The following is a 27362-nucleotide window of genomic DNA, read 5'->3' as shown; positions in this document are numbered from 1 at the left end:
TTTGAAGTTTGGTTGAGTTTTATTGTTTTGGACATTTGACATATAGCTTTTGAGCATTTACTCTCACTTAAACTTACATTTTTAGAAAATCATTTTGAGAGTAATCTTTGAGTTTCTCCCATTTATTTTGTTGATAAATATTCTTGAAGAAAATATTTTTCAGTTATCTTTGAAAGACTTGAGCACATATTTTTACATTCATATTTTTCTTGTGCTTAAAAAAGTCTTCTTGCATTTATGCTTTCATAGATAAATTCTTATCTTACAAAAATCATTTGAAAACCAAAACCCTAAGTTCTCATATATCCTTTATTGAAAAATATTTTGGAGAAATATTTAGTAGGGTTTAAATCTTTGAGCACTCATCATATATATTTTTATTCAAAGATTACATTGACAAAATACACATACTCACTTGAACTTTATATCATATCATATGTGAGTGCACATCGTGCTTCATTATTGTACATCATCTGCTTAGTGTAAAAGCATTCTAGTTGTACAAAAAAAATTTTATTATTGTTGTATTTCTGGCATGTGATCGTCGGAAGAGAATTGCATTGACCTGTAACGTGCACCGGATTGGTTTCGACTAGGTTAGGAGAACTAGGAACACCGTCCTATAAGGTGTGGTACTAGGTTGGGCTCAACCCTATAAATGTGAGTTGGGGTATTCCTCACCCCGTAAGGAGAGAGTGTAATCAGTGTCGCTCCACCTGTTATGTGAGCATTTAGTAAATCCTCTTGTTGGTGAGCTTAAGGTGGGGACGTAGGCACGATTTGCCGAACCTCGATAAAAACCCTGTGTCACTCTATCCCTTTTCTCTTTACATTCAAGTATTTGCATGCTTATATTTATCTGTTGATATCACTACTTGAATTTTTGAATATTACATTGTGATTGATTGAGAAATACTAGATCTGTGATACTTGTATAAATTGTTCTGTCTTTCATATATCTATTGAATTAATAATTGACTAGACAGACCCTAATTAAGTAATACTACTGTTATTTGATTTAACTTAGGTAAGAGATTTTAAAAGTTCCAATTCATCTTACTCTTGGGATTATACCAATTACATCATAATTGTTATCATTATAAAATTTATTTATAATAGTATGTGTGTAAATGTGTACATTAAAAGAATGTATGCAATATTATTATCAACATAGGTTTATAAATTTTTTATTTTGTAATATTACTAAAATTACATTAGAACATTATCTCATACTAAATATTATAATATTGCATTTTTAAGATTAGCAAGTCAAGCAAAAATATTTTTATGAGTTTGTATTCATATTCCCGAGCATAAGTTACTAATGTCTAACAAAAAATTTTGTGCAGAAAAAATAAGAAAAGAAATCAAAGATACATATTTTAAATTTTATATGATATGAATATAGCCTCTTTATATACACTCTATAAAATGTGAATAGTTTTTTTTTAATTCCTCGTTGACTCAAAAGTTAAATGAACTAGTTTCTTTTCTATGACAATAATTTTGACAACTAACAAAAAATAATTTTTTTTTCATAGGCATGAGCCTAGTCATGAAAGATTAATAACCGAAAGAAGAACAAATCATTAGAAAGATTGAAAATTGGTTTTTTTTCCAAATGAATCGAGCTTGTGAGCTCACTCCTACTAGTTTTATTAATTAATTTTGCAACTTGATAGTTGAGCGTCAAAATTTTCTCTAAATAATTAAAATATTATCATTTTATCAATTACACATATTAAAATTATGAGTTGAATAACTTTATTTTATTCTAATTAGTTAAATTATAATTTCAATATTAGTAAAATTTTAAGAAAAAATAATTCTAAGAAACATTTATGCACTATTTAATTGTTGAATACAACTTCTAATATTTATTTTATATTTTTAAATAATTTAAAAACATCACTTTATTTTCAATTTTTTGAGTTATCTAAAGATTTTTTAATTTTTTTGAGTTATAAAAGATTTATATAAAAAATTCAACAAAAAATTTAAAAACGTATTTCAAAATTTTTATCTAAATTTTAAAAACGAAAATATTATTTGCAATTATTTTTAAAAATAAAACCGGACAACTGATTTTAATCATTTCCTCGTTGGCATTGGATTCCAGAATCTTCCCGAACAAACTCCTCGAACCAATGATGCTGTACTACTGTCACGCACCACACCTTTACCCACTCACTGCTCCTGCGCATTCCCATTTTCGTTCCCATTCCAAACCCTCTCCACCTGCGCTTCCCCACTCTCCCACCAAACCTCAGCCTCTCTTCCCGTTTTCCTTCAGTGATGGCCGATGTTTCACCCGATCCTCCAACTCCTCCCCAGCCGGACTCGGTGCCGGCCGACGATTCGCCGCCCGTTTGGACTGCTCCGCCTTCGGCGGTCACTGACAAAGAATCGCCGCCGCTGCCTGCGGTGGCTGAGCTACCGGCGAAAAGTGTAGAGGCGGCGGCGGCTGTCGAGTCGGAGAAACGGAAAGCGGTTCAGGAAGAGAAGTTCTCTCACTCCTTGGTTTCGTTCAAAGAGGAGAGCAATAGGGCAGGCGATCTTTCCGAGATTGAGGGGAAGGCTCTCGAAGAGCTTAAGAAACTGGTTCAGGAAGCGCTCAATAGCGGCCAGTTCACCGCCCAATCGCCATCCGCGTCGGCACCAGCGCCGGCATCTAAAGAAGAGAGAGGAACAGAAGCACCAGAAAAGGAAGAGAAGCAGGAAGCACAGCTCACAACAATTCAAGAAGTATTAACTGTGTCTTCCGAACCCACTTCAGATACTCGTTCAGCTAAAGAGATCCCCGCATCGGAAGCTGAGATTTCGGGAGTTTCAACCCGTGAATCGAAAGACGAAGAAAGGACACCACTGGTTACGGCGGTCACCGATTCTGCCGCCCCGGAAGCTGGGGAATCTGTTGTTACTAAGGGGATCGAGAAATCTACTTGTGAAGAACAAATTCCAGTTAAGGAAATTACGACATCAGCCGATGAGGTTTCTGTATGGGGAATTCCTCTTATGAAGGATGATAGGAGTGACGTGATTCTTTTGAAGTTTTTGAGAGCCAGAGATTTCAAAGTGAAGGATGCATTTGTTATGATCAAGAACACGATTAGGTGGAGAAAGGAGTTTCGAATCGATGATCTTTTAGATGAGGATCTCGGGGATGATTTGGATAAGGTGGTGTTTATGCATAATTTCGATAGGGAAGGTCATCCTGTGTGCTACAATGTGTATGGTGAGTTTCAAAATAAGGAGTTGTATAACAAAACGTTTTCAGATGAGGAGAAGCGATGGAAGTTCCTGCGGTGGCGGATTCAGTTCTTGGAGAGGAGCATACGGAAGCTTGATTTCAGTCCTGGCAGTACCTCTACTATTTTTCAGGTTAATGATCTTAAGAATTCTCCAGGACCAGGAAAAAGGGAGCTTAGGCAAGCTACCAAGCAGGCTCTTCACCTTCTCCAGGACAATTACCCTGAATTTGTTGCAAAACAGGTATATCTCAAATTTGATGGTAATTGCTACAACTGAGTCAGTTGAACATTTGAATTGGGTTTGTTTTGGTAATTAATTTTTGTTTTTAAATACCTCAAGGTGTTCATCAATGTTCCTTGGTGGTATCTTGCCTTCTATACGATGATCAGTCCATTCTTGACCCAGAGGACCAAAAGCAAGTTTGTGTTTGCAGGCCCATCCAAAACAACTGAAACCCTTTTCAAGTTAGTGTATCTTTTAGATTCTTTGCCAAATTGAGATTCTATTTTTTTTTTAGTAACTTTTTTCCTGTTGGTTCTGCATTTTACGTTTTAGTAATTGGTCTGCATTTAATTGGTGAAACAGATACATTTCTCCTGAGCAAGTGCCAATTCAATATGGTGGCCTGAGTGTGGATTCCTGCCATTGCAACCCAGAGTTCTGCCTTGCTGATCCAGTCACAGAGGTTGCTGTAAAACCAGCTAGCAAACAGGCTGTGGAAATATTAGTCTCTGAGGTTCAATTGCCATTTTCTTGCTCATGTTTTATTTGTGATTTGTGTGCTTGTGCATAAAAAATCAAATAGATTTTTCTCGGAGGGTAGATTTTTTATCATTCAAAGATTGTAAAGTTATCCCAAGTACGTAACTACTTAATATAGAGCTTTAGTATTAGATATATGTATTAAAGGATGGAAGAGAGAGAATAATATAAACTTGAGCAAGAGAGCTAGGTGGTGGAATCTATAGGAAGCAAATATAATAAAATTTAAGGATAAAATGATCAACGTGATTGGACAATAGAGGATGGTGTAGACACACACACTCTTTAGAGTTGGATAACTAGCTCTGTTAAAAATATAACAAAAGAGATTTTATGTGAATGAAGAGGAAGATTCTCGGATAGTAAGAGGAGTTGTTGGTGGGATCAAGATGTTAAAAATATCATAAAGATGAACAAAATTTGACAAGAAATATAGCAAAAATGAAGAAACATGAAAATTGTAAAGTACATAGGGATGAGAAAAGATGCAAAAAAGGTTGTCAGTGAAGTTGAACATTGATCATATAATAATTTATATGCTAGATTAGATACAGAAGAAGGGGAAGAGACATATTTAAACTTGTTAGAGTCAAAGAAAGAAAGAGTAAGGACTTGGATAATGTAAAATGTGTAAGAAGTGAAGATGGGATTATCTTGGTTAAGTTAAAATATGTTGGTGTTTCGCTCAACTTGAACATGCGTAGCGGAAGCACACGATCAAACACGAACACTTGACAATCACTAGTGCGATCACTTGATGATGAAATATACTAAAGAAGCAAACAAATAATAATAAGAAAAAATAAAAAAAACAACTAGAACACACAAAATTTACGTGGTTTAGCAATAGGCTATGTTCACGGGAGCAGCAACCTCGGTTTCACTATGATCAATGTCAAAACTCACTTTTGAGTTACAAATATTGTTTATATAACAATCTTCTGTGTACAGAAGAGTTCTAGTAAACCTAAACTACATCTGTATCGATCTCCTGGAGGAAAAACCTCTAGATAAGTCCAATCTACAAGTCCCCGATTTGAAAATACATGATCTGCGCTGACAAAAATCGTCGACGGTTTTGTGCTAAGCAAAGGTACTCTTGCATATTGCCTGAAACCTCTTCTCATTCAATTGTCCCTCACGTCACGTAGCGTTTTTCAGTACATGTGATCTGCTCTGAATATGAACCACATCCCCAACAAAATACATAAAAGAAAGCAGCGAAGTTACTTTAATAAGTTATTTAATGAAAATTAAGTGGCGAAGTTACTTTAATAAGCTATTTAATGAAAATTAAGTGGCAGGCTTAAACTTAGAATTTGCAAATGAGAGAAAAGCTAAAAATATGAATTTTATTCACAAAATTGGAGTTAATGAAGTTTAGTTTGCATTAAAAAAGATGAAAAATGGAAAAACTACATGATCAGAGTCGGAAAACATCCTAGTTGAAGTTTGGAAATGCCTAGGCAATAACAAAATTATGTAGTTAACTAATTTATTTAACACAACTACAATGACTAAGAAAATGCAAACAAATGGAGGAAAAATCCTTATTGACTATATACAAGAATATAGGAGATATTCAATAGTTTAGGAACTATTGTGGAATTAAACTCAGTTATAAATGAAATTGTGAGAAAGAATAGTTGAGCAAAGACTAAAGTTAGAGATGAAAGTCATAAAATGGGAAATCTGCCATAGAAGTTGTATATCTTTTCTAAGAAGATCAATGGAAAGTTTAGGGAAAAGAAGGGAGACAATCATATGATTTTTAGTGACTTAGAGAAAACATATAATAGGGTATCTAAGGAAATTTTATGGTAGGTTTTAGAGAAAAAAAAAAAGAGGCATATGTAGTAGGTATACTGATATCATTAAGGATATGTAGGATGAAGTAATGACTAGCATTAGGACTATTGGTGGAGAGGTTAGGGAATTTCTAATCATAATAGGTGTACATCAGGTAAAATGAGGTTCCATGGTGTATGATGTTCGAAGATGATATTGTCTTGATTGATGAAATTAGAGGTAGCAAAATCTAAGTTAGAACTTAGAATTATGAAGAGAAGTTTTAGAATCTAGATGTTTTAGGATAAGTAGAAATAAGATGGAATATATGAAATGTGATTGCAATCATAGTAGGAGAAATATTGGAGAAAATTATAAACTTGATGGTTAAGAAATCAGTAGCATTAGTAGATTTTGATACTTTGAATTTATTATGCAAGCTGAAGTAGAAATTGAAGATGTAATATATAAAGTTTAAGCGTGTTGGATAAAACAGAGAAGTGCTTTGGGTGTGTTGGGTGATCGTATCACTCTTATAATTGAAAAGATAAGTTCTATAGAATGACTTTAGGACCAAATATGCATATTGATCATAATTTTGGATAATTAAGAAACAACATATCCAAAATGTAGATGTTGTCGAGATGAGAATACTAAGGTGAATGAGTGGTGTCAGAAGATAACTTAAGGAATGAACATATTTGCGATAAGTTAGGTGAAACTGTTGTAGAGGATAAGGGAGGGGTGACTTTAGATGGTTTGAGTATGTGCAACATAGGTCAAGTACTACACCAATGAGGAGTGAGCTAGTTACTGTCAGGGGTATTAGAAGGGGAAGGAGTAGGACGTAAAATAACTTGGAATGTGATTGTAAGAATTTAATATACCTAAATTTGTCAGAGGAAATTGCCCATGGTCATATAAATTGATGGAAAATGATTTATGTGGTTGATCCTATCTAGTGGGACTTGAGGCTTGGTTTGTTGATGTTGTGGTTGTGCATAAGCATCTATTCATTTAAGAGAATATGGGAGCTTTGGAGATATGTTTGGAGTTTAAATCGAAACCTGTTTTGTCAACTTACCTATATATCCTTGTTTTGGAAATGTTGTTACTGTAAAAGAGAAGCAAAAATTGATGATTCGGTACTGCTGCCCCCTTTTCCCTTAGTAGCAGAGAGATTCATTTGTTGACAATGCTGTATTTGAGAAGTTCTAATTACCATATATGTTTTTTTTTTCAACTACTGTTTGTTTCATCACTGAATTGTGAATCAATGGGTTATTAATGAATCGCAGAAATGCTTTATAACCTGGGAGATCCGAGTAGTAGGGTGGGAGGTTAGCTATGGCGCTGAATTTGTGCCTTACGCTGAGGATGGGTATACGGTGATCATACATAAGGCAACTAAGATGGCTCCAACCGATGAACCCGTGGTGTGTAAAAGCTTCAAAATTGATGAACTGGGCAAGGTTGTGTTGACGGTCAACAACCCAACCTCTAAAAAGAAGAAGCTTCTCTACAGGTTCAAGACCAATCCCCTCCCCAGTTGAATGTTTCTAATCAGGCAAAAGGAAGAATTAGAAGGTTGGCTATTATTTTGAGGATTGCATTTGGGGTTCTTCTGCTTGCGTATGGAAGATCTCATTTTGGAGGGCTTTTTGTATTGCATTTTCTGCTCTGTATATTTCATTATTATTATTATTATTATTATTATAATTATATTTTGCCTGTTTTATGGAGTCAATTTTGGCCATGTTTCTACCAGAGTGTGAATGTGTTATATATCCATATATATCGTGAGGCTGTTACATATTCGTATATATATCTTATTTAAAACTGAGTTAATCGACTTTGGGCCCACCAGTTTGACCGGGATTGATCTCGTTTGGACCTTAATTTGGTCTTTTGAGTAGTGTGTTTGGTTGAAGGGCAGTGTTTTTCCTTTTTCTATCTTTTTTTTTTTTTCCTTTTTTAATCAATTTCTTCGAGTTTTGAATTTGTCGAGTGATGAAGGATGCATCATATGCAATTTGATTATTAATTTTAATAATCACTAGCAAAAATGTGACATTAGGTGTTTATTATGAGAAAGTTGGTATGTATGTATGAATGATATAAATAAGTGGTTGGAGGTTTGAAGAAGCTTGGTGGGCAAGATGTGGTCTACAGATAGTTTGAATACAAAATAAATTTGATTGAAGAAAGAAGTTTCGAAAACAAGAATCCATAAAGTAGGGAGGTCTATTGTGTTATTCTTTACCACCTTCGGTCTTTTCTTGCATGTCTTTGTAAATGCATAAGATGGTATGTTTAGATGTAGTGATCATACTTAGATTTGTGTATATAAATGAAAATAAATTCGAGTGTAATTATAGAGGGGAAATGAGAATATTGCATTAAAAGTAACGAATCTAAGGTGGCATTTTTTCGAAGGTGATTCATTTGAAAATAAGTTTTCTTTCAAATAAATGTTGGTGGGTATATGACTCTGATGGTTGAGTTTGAGATTGTTGTTAATTGAAGGTGATGTGTTCATGGTTGTAGTCGTGTTCTTTCTTATTGGTCGTGAGTCCATCATCATCAAATACATTTATAACTTTAAAGCTGAGGCTTCATGTTTCAAAAATTTTTAACTAATAATAATAATTTGAAAGACATGCGTTTGACCAATGATTTGCGCAACAAATGATGGGACAATTGTTTGCTCTGTCTTTGGCTTTGTTACGACTTGAAGTGCCGTGATGCTAACCAATTGTTCACCTTGCCCTTCAAAGGTTATGAAATTTGTTATCCTAGTATCATCCTCAACTATTATGTTCAATTTGTACCTTTTGTTAAAAATAAGGAGGAAATATATACTGTTTGTTTATTTTGGAAATTAATCACAATAATTAAGTAGATTTTAATCAATATATAAAAAGTATATCGTGAGATAGGATTACAATCATAAAGTTTGCATTCTTGGCACCATAGCTTTGGGGCAAGGTATTGCAAAGTCTTTTTACAGTTGGAGTAGGCTTTGTAAAACAACTCAATTGATGCATCAATGTCCTTAATTATAGCTCGACAAGTAAACTGGACACCCTACAATCAAATGTAAATCATATTATATCATTATTTATATTGTAATGAGCAATAGTGTTATAAAATATACCACATCATGAACAATGGTAATCTCTAGCAGCTCAGCTATTGTTTTGCTTTTCTTCGTGCTTTCTTCAGTTGGATTTGATTGTGATTATATGGTAAAAACTTCAAGGTGATGTTGACATTCAACCCTAATAAAAAGAGAATGTAGTTTAGTGCTTAATTTGTAATTTAGGTAGATGTTTTTTTTTTTAAGGTTTAGATTTGACATAAATAAGTTTAATTACCTCGCCAGGAAATCAGCAACATGGAATTTTTAAGTTGACATAAATTTTGGTTGCTGGCGTGCTATAAATACACACTTGGCCTGAGATATGAATTAGGATGGATTATTTGTTAATTTAATATATATATAATATTAGTTATAAAAAAATATCATAAATGTAAGTAAGAAGGGTGTTATTAAATAGGATTAAGTTAGATTCATTTAAAACTACATATCAGAGTATGCCTTCATTTTCATTCCAACAAGGATAAGGACAATCGATGTTGCTTTTTCCATCCAATAGTCAATTTTCTTTGCCTATAAAATGAAATATTTAGAAGAAAAGAGAAGAAGTAAATATCATTTAAGAAATAGAAGATGTTAACTTTTTGAGTCAAATCTCTAATTTGATGCTGACAAAGCACAAGTATCTTATCTATGCTTTGAGTGCTTGAACATGTCTATAATCTAGTATGCACATATGATAAGGGAAAAATGGATGCCATAAAGAACTTTGAGCTATACAACTTGGCGTATTCCATGATGGATCAGAAGAGTAAGAAAGAAGAACACTATATTTTTGTAATTGCATTTATGTTTTGGACTGTAATAATGTATGAAATGCATGAAATGAATACCAAGCTTAGGATGACCATAGACCGATCGTAGGAAATTAAACAAAGACCATAGACATACCTTAGGGTACCAAATTTTTCATGAAAAATATTTTTCATAAAAACTAAAATCATTCAAAAAGGGTTTAAGTCATTTAGGGTCAAAATAGGGCTACAAATTTGGTTTTTCACTATGCTTGGTCGACCGGCCTTCTCTAGCTTAAAACGCCTTAGTCGGCCGACAACCTCGGCCTACTGACCATTTTATAATAGGAAAGCCCCAGCCGACCCACCAAAGAAAATTGACCAAAGTCAAAGGCTTAGCCGACCGATGACTATAGTTCAAAATGGCTTTAGCCGACCGACCTTTGAAGCTCACCAAACCGAACCTTAGGCCAGCCGATCGAAGTTACAAAGGTTTGGGAAATCGTCTTGGCTAGCCAAACAGCTCATTCCACAGCCAACCGAACCTCTTTAAGATTTGAATTTATGACTTTGGTCAGCCGACCAGCGAAGCCCCCGATTGATCGAACCTCTCGGGGTTTGGGTATTTTTTAGCGCCTAAACAAGTTTAATTTTTTAATTAAATGAATGTAAAAATACCAAGTGTGTCCCTAACTGTCAAAATTTTCTAGAATCTATATATACTTCTTTCATAAGCTTAATTAGCAACAAGATTAGCTAGAAAATTGTCTCAAAATATTTCTTGTTCTTTATTCATTTTTCACTCTCTTTTCATCATTCATTTGAAAATCTTTTGAAGAGAGCATTCATTTTGCACATTCATTTTTCATATCAAAGCACTTACTCTCACTCAATCCTTATTTTGAATATCATATTTGAGAGTAAGCTTAGGTTTTCTCCATATATTTTCTTGATAAATATTTATTGGAGAAACCACTCCTAGCTTGTGAATCTTTGCACATTCATTGCAAGATTCAAAAGCTCACTTGTATTTATTACAAAATTCATTTTAAGTTAAAACCCTTATTTCCCTTAAATTAAAAATTTTAAAATCGTTGTTAGGAATATTTTTTTAAGGGTTTAAGATGTTTGATGTATTCATTGTCATTTTAAATCAAAGATCATAATTTTTCCTTTGGCAAAAATTATTTGGAAAACTAAAACCCTAGGTTCTCCTACACTTTCATTGAAAAATATTTTGGAGAAATGTTCATTAGGGTTAAATCTTTGAACTGCTTATCATATAAATCATTTTCAAAGATTGCAAAATTATTTTAAGAAAAACACACATACTCACTTGAGCTTAAATTCATATCTTGTGTGAATGCATTTTAGAGCTTCAAATTTGTACATTTCTGCTTTTGTAGAAGCATTTTGTTTGTACACAAAAATATTATCTGCTGTATTCCAGGCGTGGCCTGAAGAGGGAGACTCGCCCTGTTAAGAGTCCCGGATTGCCTTAGACTCGGTTAGGAAAGTTAGGATTTGCACCATCCCGTAAAGCGTGCATAATTTGGCTTAGCCTAGTGAGTTGAGCTGAGGTGTCTCCGCCTCGTAAGGAGAATTGGATGTGGCTCAGCCTCGTAATTGAGCTGGGGAGTCTCCGCCCCTTAAGGAGAGTGTAAATGGCATCACTCCGCTCGTTAAGTAAGCAAATAGTGGAATCCTCTTGTTGGTTAGCTTTAGGCAGAGATGTAGGGCTGGTTTGGCCGAACCTCGATAACAATAACTGTGTTATTCTCTTCCCTACGCTCTTTACTTTCTGCACTTTAATTTTAGCACATGTTTGTTTAATTATTTATTTTCTTGATCATTTTACATACATGCTTTGTATATCTATGAAATTGGTATTTGCTTAGAAAGATCTTAGGTTGCAAAAATACCATATGTGATTTAAATTTGACCTAGGAAGTTTAAAATATTCCAATTCACCATTCTCTTGGGAATACACCATTCCTCTCAATCAGTATCAGAGTCTTGTTGCAAAAAAGTTTAACCGCTTGTGTCAAAGATCGTAATGGCTCTTGATGGTGTATCCTCATTTGGTGAGGGATAGTCACTTACTGAACCTTCATTATTTTGTGGTGTCGATTACACCACCTGGAAATTAAGGATGAAAATATTTATAAAATCTATGAACTGGAGGTTCTTGCAGGTGATTGTTAAGGGAATTTGTATGTCTATAAATGATAATAAGATTAATTTAATGCATGAAAATTTACATGCCAAGGATTTACTATATTGCGCTTTAGAAGTGATGCAATTGTTAAAAATCTTGACCATTCAAGTGATGCAATTGTTTAAATAACAAAATAGTCAAAATCTTAACCATTCAAGTGATGTAATTGTTTAAATTTATCAATCTACGGAATGAATTTTTTTTTTAAAAAAATATATTTTTTGAAATAAATATAATTTTATACTAAAAATTATTGATAGTCTGTGTAATTTACAAATTTACATAATTCTATTAAGGAAAAAAGAGAGAACTTGGTAGGTACAAAACTTCACACTTAATTTTATCCAAAAAATTACAACCCACTTAAAAAAACTCATTATTAAAAAATAAATATAATTTAATTTTTAAAAATATCTAAAAATTTTAAATAAATATAATTTCATACTAAAAATTATTGACAATGTGTATTTTACAAATCTACACAATTCTATTAAGGAAAAAAAAAAGAGAGAACTTAGTAGGTACAAAACTTAATACTTAATTTTATCTAATAAATTACAACCCACTTAAAAAAAAAAAAAACTCATAATAAGAATCTTACGTGTATCATTCTCACTTTTTTTAAGAACAAAATTATCCTAATCCAAACTCAAAATTGAAGCAATAAAAGATAGAAAAAGAAACAAATCTTGAAGATATTTTTGGGAAAATTAAAAACATAAACATAATATTGCTTAGCTAAAAAAAACATAAATAATATTTTTTTAGAATAAAAATAACATTTATTTATTTATTTATTTGTATGGAGAAACAAGCATATATAAATAAGTAAAAGCTCTTGGGTACGAGTTTTTTCCCGTTTTATAATTAAAAATAAAAAAAAATATAAAATAATACTCTAGTTGGGAAAATATTTCCCAAAATAATGCTCACGTAATCTCGCAGCACCAAGCTGCGAGATTTAAAGTTGATGAACGAATGGGAAGGTCACGCGTGGCACGGGAAGGAGTGAGATTTAAACAAATCTCGCAGCATGAAGCTGCGAGATTTAAAACTCATGAACGAATGGGAAGGTAACGCGTGGCGCGGAGTTTGAGAAATAAATCTCGCAGGTTAGTCCTGCGAGATTTGCATGACTGCTTCTCCCCGAGCCTTCCTCCTCTGCCGGCCGTTTGCACCAGCTTCTGATATTCTGGCAATTGCTGCTTCCTTCGAGAAAAAAATGGCGCTGGACGACGCCAACCCGTTGGCCTTTCAGCACATGTGCAGGGGAATAGGCACTTATTTTAAAATCAAATAAGGTAGAGTACCAAACAATTGGTATATTTTACTTGTCATTTTTTTTTTTTAATTTTTGAAAACAGAATCGCTACTTTATTTTATTTTTGAAAATTTTTTTTTAAAGAGATTAATTTTAGGAGTACAATTATGCATAAAAAAATGTAACACTTTAAATCTTCATTATTGATAATTTAAAGGGTTAAAACCCTAAAATACCAATTTCATTAAATAGTTGTCGCGATTATTTTTTGTGTGTGTATATATCGTTTGAAATGATTCTTTTTTTCTTTTTTGAAGAACCAGCCTTTGACAAGGCTTTCACACGATTTATAAAAATCCTATTACTTTGACAAAAAGAAAAAATAAATAATATAAAGAACACACATGACAAACACATGCATACCTAAGTGAGAAATTCAAGAGGATTTGAGTTTTTTTTATATTAGTTATGGCTAAATCTATGAAGTAGATTACCTATATATCTTCAAAAGAGGAATTAAGTCATTTACATGTTAAAAAAATAATTTGATTTTTTTAGAAATTTTACCAATATAGCACAGTAGTTGAATATGAGTTATAGAGTATGATTTTAAACTAAATAAAGCATGGAAATTATACAATATTATAGTTTATATATATAAAGTTGTATTTAATTGTGTGGCATGAGAAAATACTGAAACGTTTATAGAATTTTATACAAATTTATAGATTTGTAATTATATAGTTTTTACAGAGTTATGAAATACAATTTATACAGTTTTATTTATAGAGCTACAACTATACAAAACTACAGTTTACATGGTTTTACAAAACTAATATTTTATAAACTTTTAGAGTACCATGTTTATACAGCATTTTGTGTTATAGGCATATACATATGGATACAGTTAGGCTGATATTGGAGGGCTAACCAGTGTCTAGCCCCACCTACGAGGCCGCACAAACCAGTTATCATGCCATTTTACTGTAAAAATGTATATTCCTAACTTGGAACACTTAGAACATAATCATTATAACTTTCACAATAATATTTAATTATTTTGAAAACTTCTTGTTAAAAATTTTTATATCTAAAAATAAATTTTTTTTTGGGATTAAATCATTTATCCTGTACACATTTTTTAATTAAAATGAAAATAAAATGATGATATGAATTTAAATATAATTAAATTAAAATTATGCATAATTTTCAAAAAATAAAACTAATAAAATCCAATTTCAAAATGAATGGGAAATAGATAATGAAATTTGATCCGTGAGTATCGTGAGTTGACAAAAGCTAATCGTGTAAGGAGTGTGACTATTTCTAACACAAGCTTAATCAACTTGAAAACAAGTATGACGAACTCAGTTAGCAGCATTAAGACTCTAATTTACATATGTAATTATAAATATTATATTACATGCATATAGTCTCTCTAAGGAGTGTATGAAAGATAATAGCAGCATCAATACCTCTTCGTACGTCTTAATTTTTTTGTTTTTACTCTTTTTTATTATATTTTGACTATCCGCATACTAAACCAATTATTTTGACCCATCCTTTTGGTGTTTGAAAGTAGGATTTGGGTCAAATTGGATTATTGTTAGAATGTTTTTTTGTCTTAGTCACCCATTCATATTTAATTAGGGCCGGCAGAGAAAACCATACTAAACTTTTTGTAATTATACAAATTTAAATTGAAATGCAAAATTAACGATTCTTACATGTTGTAACTACATGCAGTTTGAACTTTAAATTTGGATAGTTAATTAAAGTATAAGTTTAGAGAAATCATGAAATAAACTTTAATTAAGGATATACACACTCTCAAAATTAATATATCACTTAATCAATTATATTTTTTTATTAAAAGTAATATACGTAATTAATTAATATACTTTAAGACAAATTAACTAGGAGTTTAATGGAGAGAACATATATTAAGTGCTCCCTAAGATTTTTGGTGCATGTAGTATATGGCGGTGAGGGTACGTTAACGTGTAAATGTTTAAAGTGCTGAAACACGTTTGCATCTGATGACGCACGTAAATGCATGCAGACATACAAATTTTAGCAATACGAATTTTGCAGTAAAAGACAATTGAATTTAAGGAATTAACTTAACTAGACATGCAAATTTAGACGATACGAATTATGTGTCATTTTTTAGATTTGGCAGTATTGAATTCTTTAGAGATACTTATTATTAAATGATATATACAAAAGAATAAAAATAATAATCAATTATATACAAATGAAATCAAAACAATCAATGATATACATACAAATAAAATGCAATTACAGTAATGCTAAACTACTCTGTGCCGCAGCGAGGTCGTCTCCGGGGTCGTGGTGGCTTCCGTCTGCGTCTACCCTCTCCCTGCTCGTCAACATCATCAGGTGTCCTAGCCTGTCGTGCTGGATGTGAATCCTCTCCCCCAAGAGGTGCTGCATCATCATCATCAGCCATGCGGAGCGCACGCGGTGAGAAATGATACGATGTCTCGGGACGAGAACGAGGCGGCCTAGGGGGTGCATCGACCTCCACCCCATCGAAAAGATCGTCCAATAAAAATGACATGGATGGGGTAGCAGCAGAGTCGAATGGGGCATCAGTCGGTCTGCTCGATGGTCCGACAATATGAGCTGCAGTGGAAGGCGCATAAGGCGCTGACGGGCCGAACAAGTACTCGGCCTGTACGACTGGTGGGGAGGACATGGGAGTCCCTGGACGACTAGAGGAGGCATGTCGTCCTCCTCGTACTGGAGCTGGTCGACCTCCTCGTGCTAGTACATCAGGTTGACCTCCTCGTTCTGGGATCCGTCGACCGTCCTCGTGGACAAGGTCCAGTGCAGCACTCATCAATCGGTGGATCGCAGGATCCGACGAGATCTGCTCTGCCTCAATGACTATGTCAGCCTGCAGGATATGAACATATTTTATTAACGCATTCAAATCGGAACGTATATATAATAAAATGAGTTTTGGCATTAATTTTCTTACGAGGCTCAAATATACAGCTGCGGTCCTGTCGACGAAGCGGCGTGTGATAGACCTATACCAAGTGAAGTATGGGTCATCTAGACGCATCGGATTGTGCTCCGCCACTCCTCGTACGATGTATTCTCGCCGATGCTCCCACGCAGTGACGAATATCGCGTGCGTACTCGACCAGTCTGTGACCCCTCGACCGCGCCCATCCATGCCGTGGAGATCGTCCCCAACAATATCTACCCCCGAAGTCATAAATGGGGCGGGAATGACCTGTCGAAACCCGAACTGTCGCATGACTCGATCGGGGAGATACCGCTCAATAATATGAAAGCATATGAGTGGCACTCGCGCTACCCACAGGTCCCTCCCGTCTGCATAGGCAGGCGGCATGTCGGCTAAAATCTCATCCGTGTAGGGCATCCATATAAACTGCAGTTAGACAAAACAAAAAGTTAAGCGGACTATACACAACTGAAAGAAAGAAAGAAATGCTTTCATCTGCTATACTTTAACTGATTTATACCTCATGCTCCCAGTGCATGTCCAACTCGAACCTGTACCAGGGCAATGTGTGAAGCGCAACCATCGATGCCTTCAAGTCGTCCCTCCATCTGTATAAGATGAAATCTAAGTTCCCAAATGCAAGACTACTACATATTACGAATTAGTATTCGTAATAGTTATTGAGTGAATACATAGGGATAGATAAAATTGGTACTAACCGATATGCGAGCGGGAGAGGATCAATCGGACGACCGTCCTGACCCCTCTCAATCTGCAGGAAACCTCGCCGCGTAGGCGCGAATGAAGGAAATCTCTCCCAAGCCCAAACCTGGAGTAAGCGAAGGGGGCTCGCAATCTGTGTCTTCGAGTGGTGCGCGGCGCGACACATCTCCCTGTACAACCACGCCAAAGTGGAGGACCCCCAACTGTACGAGTGACACGCTCTGAAGTCCTCAAGAAGTGGAAGGAACATAAGATGCGCATAACTGCCGAAAACATCCGAGAAGATCACTCCACAAATCAAACGCAACAAGTGGGCTCGTGCGTGGCATGCTATTGTCTGAACATCTGCATGTGCCAGGAGCTCACGAAACGCATCCCCCTCAAGGAACCGTATACGGATGTGTGCACCAACTAACTCGCTGTTAGGCGGAACAACGCCTAACAAACGCTCGCACATAGTACGCAGGGCGAGTCGACCCTGACGGTCTGTAGGTCCCTCCACTGGTCCGGCAGTGCGACCAATGACAGCTCGCCCATCAATCGGCAACCCGAACAAAATAGCTACGTCCTGTAATGTGACGGTGGCCTCACCATGAGGTAGGTGGAACGTGTGCGTCTCGGGTCTCCATCGCTCTACTAATGATGTGACAAGATGCCAATCAAGCTGGATATGAGCAATCCGATAAATGCCATAAAACCCCGCATCGCGTATCAGCTGGACAATGAGGGGGTCTGCCTCTAACCAACGCTCGGCAAACTGCGTGCCCCCTTGGCAGCACAGGGGCTCCGCATGCCCCTCAGCCCACGCTCGGCTGGCCCTGTGATGATCGCCCATCGTCAAGACGCTCGGATCGGACGGCCCTGGATCAATCCTGGAAATGCATCGTTGCATCAGAATAGGTATAAATAAAAAAGAAACGGTGTGAAATAGTATAAAACTGCATACGAAATCAACGCGACGGTCCCGCTGCATTGCCCGAGTGGGTCCTTCTCGGACACCTTATGCGATTATGCCCTTCTTGATGACATATACTGCACGTGCTCCTTTTCCTACCTTCCCTAGCGTGCATCTCATTGTGTATACGGGAGCTCCTTGGACGACCTTTATGTCGAGCATACGCTGGATTTGCCTGTATAGTCGGCAAAGACGATGCTGGCCAGTACGCCTCGTGCATAATCGGCTGAAAATTCGCCGCATATGTCGCATAATGTTCGGCGGTGGTCCAACAATGCTCAACGTACTGCATGGCATTGAGTCGTGTCTCCGCACATGCAGCGAGAAGGTGGGAGCATGGAAAGTGTAAGGCTTGCCACTTCCCACACGAGCAGCCGTGCAAATCCTGAATGCGAAGCGTTTGCACGTTGTTTCCTTTATGAGGTCCCAACTGCGCAGTCGTGATGCTGAAAGTACCTCTAGACCGGTTGAACGTCGTCACGCGATGTCCGGTCGCCTTCAACTTCCTTCTTTCCATCGCAAGCAATGTATGAGGAGTTAATGCATTTCCTCCTGATATTGCATTACGAGCAGCCTCACGTCGGCTATTGAAATAATGTGCAACGCGATAAAATGTCAGTTGCACAAGGGCAGTGATTGGGAGGCTACGAGCGCCCTTAAGGACGGCGTTGAAACATTCGACGAGGTTTGTCGTCATGTTCCCATACCTTCTGCCCCCGTCGTGGCACTGAGTCCACATATGAGGAGCGATTTGATCGAAAAACGTCTTTGCGGGTTCCCCACCCTCATCGAAGATCTTCTCCATCCACATGTTAAACTTTCTGACCTGATGCTCCCTTCCCGCACGCTCAGCCATTCGCTTAAGATTGACACTATGCACTTTCGTGCTGAAGTTGCTTACAACGTGTCGAAGGCAGAATCGGTGGTGCGCACGCGGTGGCTGCCAATCGGGATTGTGAGACACTGCAGCGATGATCCCTGGATGCCTATCTGATATAAGGCAAATGTCGTCCCTATCGGTAATGGAACGAAGACAACACAAAAACAAATTCCATGTGTCCAAACTTTCCTCTTGCACAATAGCGAATGCAAAGGGAAATATTTGCCTATTTGCATCCGGGCACGTCGCAATAAGGAGTTTTCCCTTGTACTTACCGTACAAGAGTGTCCTATCTATACAGATCACAGGAGGACAGTGGGGAAAACCCTGAATAGATGCTGCGAACGCCCAAAAGACTGATACAAATGTTACGGTCTGATCGCTGCCGGGTATAGGGTTCCACCTCCACTTTACGACAGTACCAGGATTATAAGTGCACATTGCTTCGATCCACCTAGGCAACGTCTGATAAGACTTCTCCCAATCGCCAAATACTTGGGCAATTGCCTTCTGTTTGCCTAACCAAATTTTCTTATATGAGATGGAATAGCCAAAACGACGATCTATGAATTCTTTCAATGTAGCGATTGAGGTCGACGCATCACCCCTTATCATATTCACAACCTCACTAGCAATAAGGGACGACGTGATTTGGCTATGGTCTTGCGAGAGGAGTTCATTCAAGCATGTGTGCGGACCACCATATTGAGTGATTTCGAAGAATCGATGTTTCTGACGATACATCGCGCGCAGTCTCCAACTGCATTCAGAGTTCTTACACCTAACAACCCATAATAGTGGGGTCGACTGCAGGACGTAGAAGTCATGGTGCGTTCGAGCGTGGTATATTCGTACAGCAGCTATCAATTAATCTTTCGACCCGAATAGCATCCCTTGACTCAGTTATGATGATTCATCCCAACGAGTTACCCGTATAGGAAGCTCGTCACCATGGGACAAATCTGCAGCCTCTACGTCAATTACACCATACATAGGAGGTTCGTCCATGAAATCTGCCGTATCCGTGCCATCGTTCAATTGACGGGGGGGTGGGTCGACATCATCGGGGAACTCGTTCGTCCCTTCACCAATTTCCTCCTCGTACGTGTCATCTTGTAAATGAACATCGTTCGTGATGTTCATCCCCACGTCCAGCGCGTTGTTCTCTATTGCGAACAACGATCCTGGTTGTTCTGCTGAAACATCTTCGCAAACACCATGAAAATTCGTATGGATAGTAGTTCCTTCATACGTCTGCGCCTCGAATGACGATCGTGGACATTCGTTCATATCCACAACAGGCATCCCACCAACATCTGCAACTTCTTCCTCCGCTTCAACCACGTGCTCAATAGACGTTCCCGGCTGCCCATGTGCGGCGACACCCATATGAGGAATTAGTTCAACATACAGTTGCACAGTCAAATATGTCGTCCCTACGCAGTGTGCATCCAACACCATGTGCAAACCGTAATCACTTGTTACGGGAACAACCTCATAGAAGATTGTATCATGATGCCCCTTAATCGGGTATCTCGCGGTTAGCCGCAATGCATTTTGATTTGGATCAATTTGCAAATACTTGTATATCTTCATATGCAATTTAATTAATTTACACCTATGACCAATTCTAATAGGTTGAACTGGCGGAATACTATAACTAACACCGGTTTGGCCGGTTATAATGTTACCCCCCATGTACAACAATACCGGAACCGGAATACTGCTTGAACTTCCTGCCATCTAGATTGACGCCCAGTAAATATAAACAACCTACGCAAAACAATAATTTTATGTATAAGTCGTATGCTAAGTGAATAGTGAACAAAAATAATTTTCAATCCATTAATGTGCACATTATATTCTTTAAATGGGTTAGGGTACACTCATGTAATTAAATGGGTTATAAATGGGTGACCCATTTAGACCCAAACATTAAATGGATAAAACAGGTCTACCCACTTAAACCATCGGCCCATTTAAATTTTCAACCTAATCATTTATAATAGTAATTTATTTAATGTATCACATTTAAAACTATACTACGAGCAAGTAACTAGTATAATAATTAAAATCTCTACGTGCATAACATAATTATGGATTGTTCAATTCGAACATTTATACAATTACATAAACAATTATGAACGTAGTTTGACTTCGTTCGATTTTCAAACTAATTAATATGCATGCATATTCATAATTGCATAATTCGTTCAGTTTAGATATGCCCGTAATTATGTTGGTTTTTAATTCTACTATTGGTTATACCTATTATTTGTAATTAAATTACATAATTAAATAATTAACATTATAATATTAAAATCTACATGCATGATTTTATAATTATGGACCATTAAAATATAATATATGCATAATTACACAATTATGTGTATGCATGTAATTTTATTTGGTTCGATTTTCCAAATAAAAAAAACTAATAAGCATGCATGAACATACATTACATATTTGGTTCAGCTTAGATATGCTTAAAATTATGTAGATATGTAATTATATTTTCAACTACGTCTATCAATTGAAATTAAACTATAATTACGTAATTAATACCGTTATTCGGAAATCTCTGTACATAATTTTATAATTATGGACAATTCAGTACAACTATATTCATAATTACGCAATTATAAATGTACACAATTGGTTTGGTTCATATGCATGCAACATGCATGTACGTAATTACATAATTGGTATGGTTTAGATATGTCCATAATTATGTAGGTATATAATTATAATATTGGCTACACCGAGCTATCATTTGAAATTAAACTACATAATCACGTAATTAACATTATAATTTGAAAATATATGTACCTAATTTTTTAATTCTGAACAATTCAATCTGAACATGTACGTAATTATCTAATTGGTTTGATTTAGATAAGCATAATTAATAGTTTGGTTCAATTATCCAAACCATCTAACATGCATGCATGTACGTAATTATATAATTGGTTCGATTTAGATACGTCAAAAATATGTAGGTATGTAATTATAGTAGTAGGTACATATCATTAGAAATTAAATTACGTACATAACTACATAATTAACATTATTATTTAGAAATCTAACCACATACATAACTACATAATTAACACTATTATTTAGAAATCTATGTACATAATTTTGTAATATGAACAATTTCGTCTCAATATGTACGTAACTACACAACTATATAAATATATATATGTACGAATTGGTTTGATTCAGTTTTCCATACTATTTTTTTCATAAAAAAAAATTTATGTTTAGAAAGAAGAGAAGCTACAATGTGCAAGGACAAGAGCCAGACACGGATCAGCATAAGATAAATCCAAACTATCCTTCCGACAGGCATGGATCAGCATAAGATAAATCCAATATTTCATCACAGAAGCCAGACACCTACCCATATTTTTTTGGAAATCTATCCAACAATAACCCCCCAGCACAATCAAAATCACTATTGTCATCACTTTCTAAATCTGAAACCTCCTTTTAGCTTTTCTAATCTCATTTGAACCTCCTTTTTTATTTCAAATTTTCAGATTATATTGTTAAAAATTTAAATGATTATGTGGAGTATATACAAATACTATTAAAGACATAAACTATAATGACATTATTAATTAAAAAAACTAACCTTCCTCTAGATGCAACAACGAACCAAAATACTCGGAACGCGGCGTGTGATATCAAACCAACACAAAACACAAACAATTATCTCATGTAAATCTAAATAAAATATTCACCTTATTTTTCTAAATATTAAATAACATACCCCATCTTCGGCTCTTAAATAGCCTCGCCTCGCCTTCGCCCGAGCCCGAACGGTCACCTGCACCTCCAACGATCACCTGCAGCATGCAACGGTCATCTGCAAGCTCTCTGCAACTTTTCTTCTCTTCTCCTCTGCCTGAATGTGTTCTGAGAAGGCTCAGGGAGGAATTTAGCGCGCAAAACAAATCTCGCAGGTTGGACCTGCGAGATTAGACACGTGTCACGATCCCTCGTCATCTACCAGCCACGCGTCGCCTCCCCGTACGTTGGCTTCTTAAATCTCGCAGGTTGGACCTGCGAGATTCACCACGTGTCACGAACGCTCGTAACCTCGCAGCCACGCGTCGCCTCTCCTTTCGATCGCTTCTGAAATATTGCAGGTTCGACCTGCGAGATTTCTTCACCCATCGCCACACGTCACATTACCCCTGTTTCTTTCTTTGCCATGCGTCGATGGCAGAGTGGCCACCACTTTAAATCTCGCAGCATGAAGCTGCGAGATTACGTGAGCATTATTTTGGGAAAAAATTTCCTGTTCAGAGTATTATTTTATATTTTATTTATTTTTTATTATAAAACGGGAAAAAACTCCTTGGGTACAAAGAGAGATCAACTATATAAGAAAGCAGCACTATAATAACTATAAACCTCCCAAACCAAAAATCCCAATTCCAAACCCTCCTTCCTCTTCTAAGCTCGCTTCCCATATAACTCATCCCTTCAGATTTCTCGGTAGTGTCAACGCATTGGCGTCCACCGAGTCCTCGTCCACGTCGTCGCCGTCGCTGCCGCCAGGGGTCGAGCCTGTCGACTCCGACTTCGTGGTCATCCTAGCCGCCTTCCTTTATGCCCTAATTTTTGTCCTGGGCCTAGTTGTAGTTGCGCGCTGCGCCTGGATCCGTCGGATCTCTGGCGGTGGCCGGTCCTCTCTGCCCCCCTTGACAAACAAGGGCCTCAAGAAGAAGGTCCTTTGGTTGCTTCCCAAGGCCACCTTCACCGCCGCCGAGCACGTGGGGAAGCTTGCCGACTGCGCCATCTGCCTTGCGGAGTTCACCGCAGGGGACGAAATCCGAGTGCTGCTGCAGTGTGGCCATGGCTTCTACGTCGGATGCATCGACATGTGGCTTAGATCTCACTCCTCGTGCCCGTCTTGCCAGAAGATTCTTGTCATTGCCCGGTGCCAGAGATGCGGCGAACTATTGGCAAACTCCGCCGCGGGAGCTGAAGCCGACGTCGGAGCGAGGGAGAGGGAAGATTTCAATGTCAATGCGTTCTTACCCTAAAAAAAAGGGTTCATTCTCTTCTCCCTCTCCTCATCCACACATCACACCCTCTTCCTTCTCTACGTTTTCTCCTTTGTCTGAAAATTATTGTTTTCACTAAATTAGGGTTATGAATTTCTTGGTATCCAGAAAATTAGGGTTCCGATTTTCTAGAATTTAGGGTTTACGAGAAGTAAACTAAGATTTAATGAACATATTTTTGGGTTAAGTTTTATTTGAAAATGGTATTTGAGTCGTGGGAGGTAGATTTTCTTATTGATCTACTTTTAGGTACAACACCGATCTTTAAAGCATCTTACCAAATGGCACCAGCAGAATTGGCAGAATTAAAGAATCAGTTACAAGATTTGCTTGATAAGTGTTTTATACAACCCAGTGTATCTCTATGGGGAGTTTCGGTATTATTTGTGAAGAAGAAAGACGGGACCATAAGGATGTGTATAAATTATAGGGAAATTAATAAAGTGATAATCAAGAATAAGTATCCTCTACCCTATATAGATGATTTGTTTGGCCAGCTCCAGGGTACACGAGTGTATTCTAAAATTGACCTCAGATCAAGCTATCATTAGGTGAAAGTGAAAGTGAAAGCAGAATACATCTCGAAGACAACTTTCAGGACCAGATATGGGCATTATGAGTTCCTTGTTATGCCGTTTGCTCTGACGAATGCTCTTACGGTATTCATGGATTTGATGAATAGAATTTCTCACTAATATTTAAACCAGTTTGTTATTACTTTTATTGATGATGTACTGGTCTATTCGAGGAGCTATGAGGAGCATGAGATGCATTTGAAGCAAGTCCTATAGATGCTCAGAGAAAAGAAGTTATATGTCAAATTTAGCAAATGTGAATTCTGGCTCGAGATGGTTGTGTTTTTAGGGCATGTCATCTCAGGGGATAGAATTTCTATGGATCCTAGTAAAATTGATGCAGTAGTGAATTGGGCTAGACCGAAGAACGTTCAGGAGATAAGGAGTTTCTTGGGGCTGGCTGGGTATTACCGTCGTTTTGTTGAGGAATTTTCAGTATTATCAGAGCCTCTGCCGCAACTGACTAGGAAGAACGTCAAGTTTGAATGGGATGACAGCTGTAAGTAGAGCTTTCAGAAATTGAAGCAAAGGCTTGTCACGACATCAGTGTAGATCATCTCGTCAGGGGGTGAGGGGTTATGTCTCCTACAGTGATGCGTCCTTGAAAGGACTAGGCTATGTATTGATGCAACATGGTAGGGTGGTAGCGTATGCTTCCAGACATTTGAAAGAGTATGAAAAGAACTACCTTATCCATGATCTTGAATTGACTGCAGTAGTATATGCATTGAAGATTTGGAGGCATTACTTGTATGGCGAATGATGTGAAATCTTTTCTAACCATAAGAGTTTAAAATACTTTTTCACTCAGAAGGAACTGAAAATGTGACAGAGAAGGTGGTTGGAACTTATTAAGAATTTTGATTGTACTATCAGTTACCACCTAAGAAAAGCAAACGTGGTAGCTGATGCGCTAAGCAGGAAGTATGTGGGACCTTCATTGGCAACTATGGAGATTCAGTATCCGATCATAATGGATCTAGAGAGACTCGACATAGAGTTGGTTGAGAGTGATCCTCAGGTATGTATTTCTAATTTAGTAGTGCAGCCTACTCTGCAAGAAAGGATTAAATCTACTCAGAAGGAGGATCAGAAATTAGCAAAGGTAATGGTTAGAGTATAGAATGATCAAGGAGATGAATTTCGTATTACAGATAATGAAGCTTTGCGGTTCCATTCTAGATTATGTGTTCCTGCTGATGCTGATATCAGAAAGACCATCCTAAAAGAGGCTCACAGATCTTTATACACAGTTCATCTTGGCAATATGAAAATGTATAAGGATTTGTGAGAGCATTATTGATGGAGTGGTATGAAGAAGGAGATTGCCAAGTATGTAGCACAGTGTTTGACGTTCCAGTAGGTAAAGGTTGAGCACCAGAGGCCGGTAGGTCAGTTGTAGCCACTTTTTATCTCAGAGTGGAAATATCATATATCTATGGATTTTTTTTTTCAGGGTTGCCATCAACATTGTATGGCTAGAATGCAATCTGAGTGATTGTAGATCGCTTGACTAAGACCTCCTATTTCCTTCCAATTAAGATCAGTTACTCCCTTAACCGACTGAGAGAGATTTATATTCAAGAGATAGTTTGTTCACATAGAGTACCAGTGTCTATTATGTCAGATTGAGACCTGCATTTCATGGCACATTTTTTAGAGGAGCTTGCAGGAAGCTCTAGGGTCTTAGTTATCTTTTAGCACGATATTCCATTCGCAGTCAGGTGGGTAGACTGAGAGGACGATTTAGATATTAGAAGATATGCTTCGAGCATGCGTGCTGGACTTTGGGGGTAATTGGATCCACTAGTAGAGTTTGCGTACAATAATAGTTATTAGGCTAGCATTGGCATGACACCGTTTGAGGCGCTCTATGGTAGGTGATGTCGTTCTCCTTTATACTAGGATGAGATGGATGAGCGGCGAGTTGTGGGGTCAGAGCTAGTGCAGCAAGCATATGATAAAGTTCAGCTCATCAGAGACAGAATTAGTGCAGCTCAAAGCTGACAAAAGAGTTATGCTGATACCCGCTGCAGGAAATTGGAGTTTGATATCGGCACTCATGTGTTTTTGAAAATAGCTCCGTTAAAAGGGATTATGAGATTTGGGAAGAAAGGTAAACTTAGCCCTAGGTTCATTAGCCCGTTCGAGATTTTAGAGAAAGTGAGAACGATTGCCTACAGGTTAGCTTTACCACCTGTATTATTTAGGATATACGACGTATTCCATGTCTCCATGTTGAAGAAATACGTCTCAGGCCCTTCTCACATAATCAGTTATGGTGAATTAGAACTAAGTGATTCACTAGTTTATGAGGAGACACCACTACAAATTCTGGACAGGAAAGAGCAGGAATTACGTAATAAGAAGATTCCTCTAGTGAAAGTCCTGTGGAGAAATCACGCGATGGAAGAAGCATCTTGAGAGCTCGAGGAACGGATAAGGCAAAAATATCCACATTTATTCAGTGAAGTTTAGTTGTAATAAGAAAAGTGTAAGTAATGATGAAATGTTTCTTTTGCAGGTTAATTAGTATATGTAATAGTTTAGTTAGTGAATAGTATTTTAGTTTTGGGAGAATTTTATTTTATATATATGTAATCTCCTAGAACTCGGAATGTAACCACGGTATTCCTCTGCTATAAGTGAGGGTAAGTAATAAAATAAATAGACTATTTATTTTTAGGGGATGGTGAATCATATGGATAGTAAATTTCGAGGACGGAATTTTTATAAGGAGAGGAGAATGTAGAGACCCGGTGAATTATATTAATTAAATAATAGGAGGAGGAGAGAAAAAGAAACTGAATTTGGAATTCAAACAGGGTCTCGTTGATGAACACAGCACGTTCATCGACGAACATAGCACGTTCGTCGACGAACATGCTTGAGGGGATCATCGATGGGGACACGTGTCTCGTCAACGAGAAGTTACCGAGAGGCTATTTTTAGCTTTGAATTTCGTCAACGAGGAA

At 36.9% G+C, this 27362-nt stretch overlaps 2 protein-coding genes across 2 annotated transcripts; both read left to right on the top strand.

Moving 5' to 3' along the window:
* The first annotated feature begins 2101 nt into the window (after nt 1–2101).
* LOC131161362 (patellin-3-like) lies at nt 2102–7549 on the top strand. The gene is made up of 4 exons (XM_058117080.1): nt 2102–3492; nt 3592–3716; nt 3838–3988; nt 7101–7549. Exons 1-4 carry the CDS (start codon nt 2296–2298, stop codon nt 7353–7355), a joined length of 1728 nt encoding a protein of 575 aa, XP_057973063.1. The 5' UTR covers nt 2102–2295; the 3' UTR covers nt 7356–7549.
* A 5497-nt stretch (nt 7550–13046) lies between these two features.
* On the top strand, nt 13047–23791 carry LOC131162640 (RING-H2 finger protein ATL80-like). Its single transcript, XM_058119250.1, has 2 exons — nt 13047–13177; nt 23233–23791. The coding sequence occupies exons 1-2, from the start codon at nt 13047–13049 to the stop codon at nt 23789–23791; spliced, it is 690 nt and encodes a 229-aa protein (XP_057975233.1).
* The last annotated feature ends 3571 nt before the right edge of the window (nt 23792–27362 follow it).

This window comes from Malania oleifera, chromosome 8, assembly GCF_029873635.1.
Source record: "Malania oleifera isolate guangnan ecotype guangnan chromosome 8, ASM2987363v1, whole genome shotgun sequence".
NCBI lineage: Eukaryota > Viridiplantae > Streptophyta > Magnoliopsida > Santalales > Ximeniaceae > Malania > Malania oleifera.
This window is presented reverse-complemented; position numbering and strand designations above follow the sequence as displayed.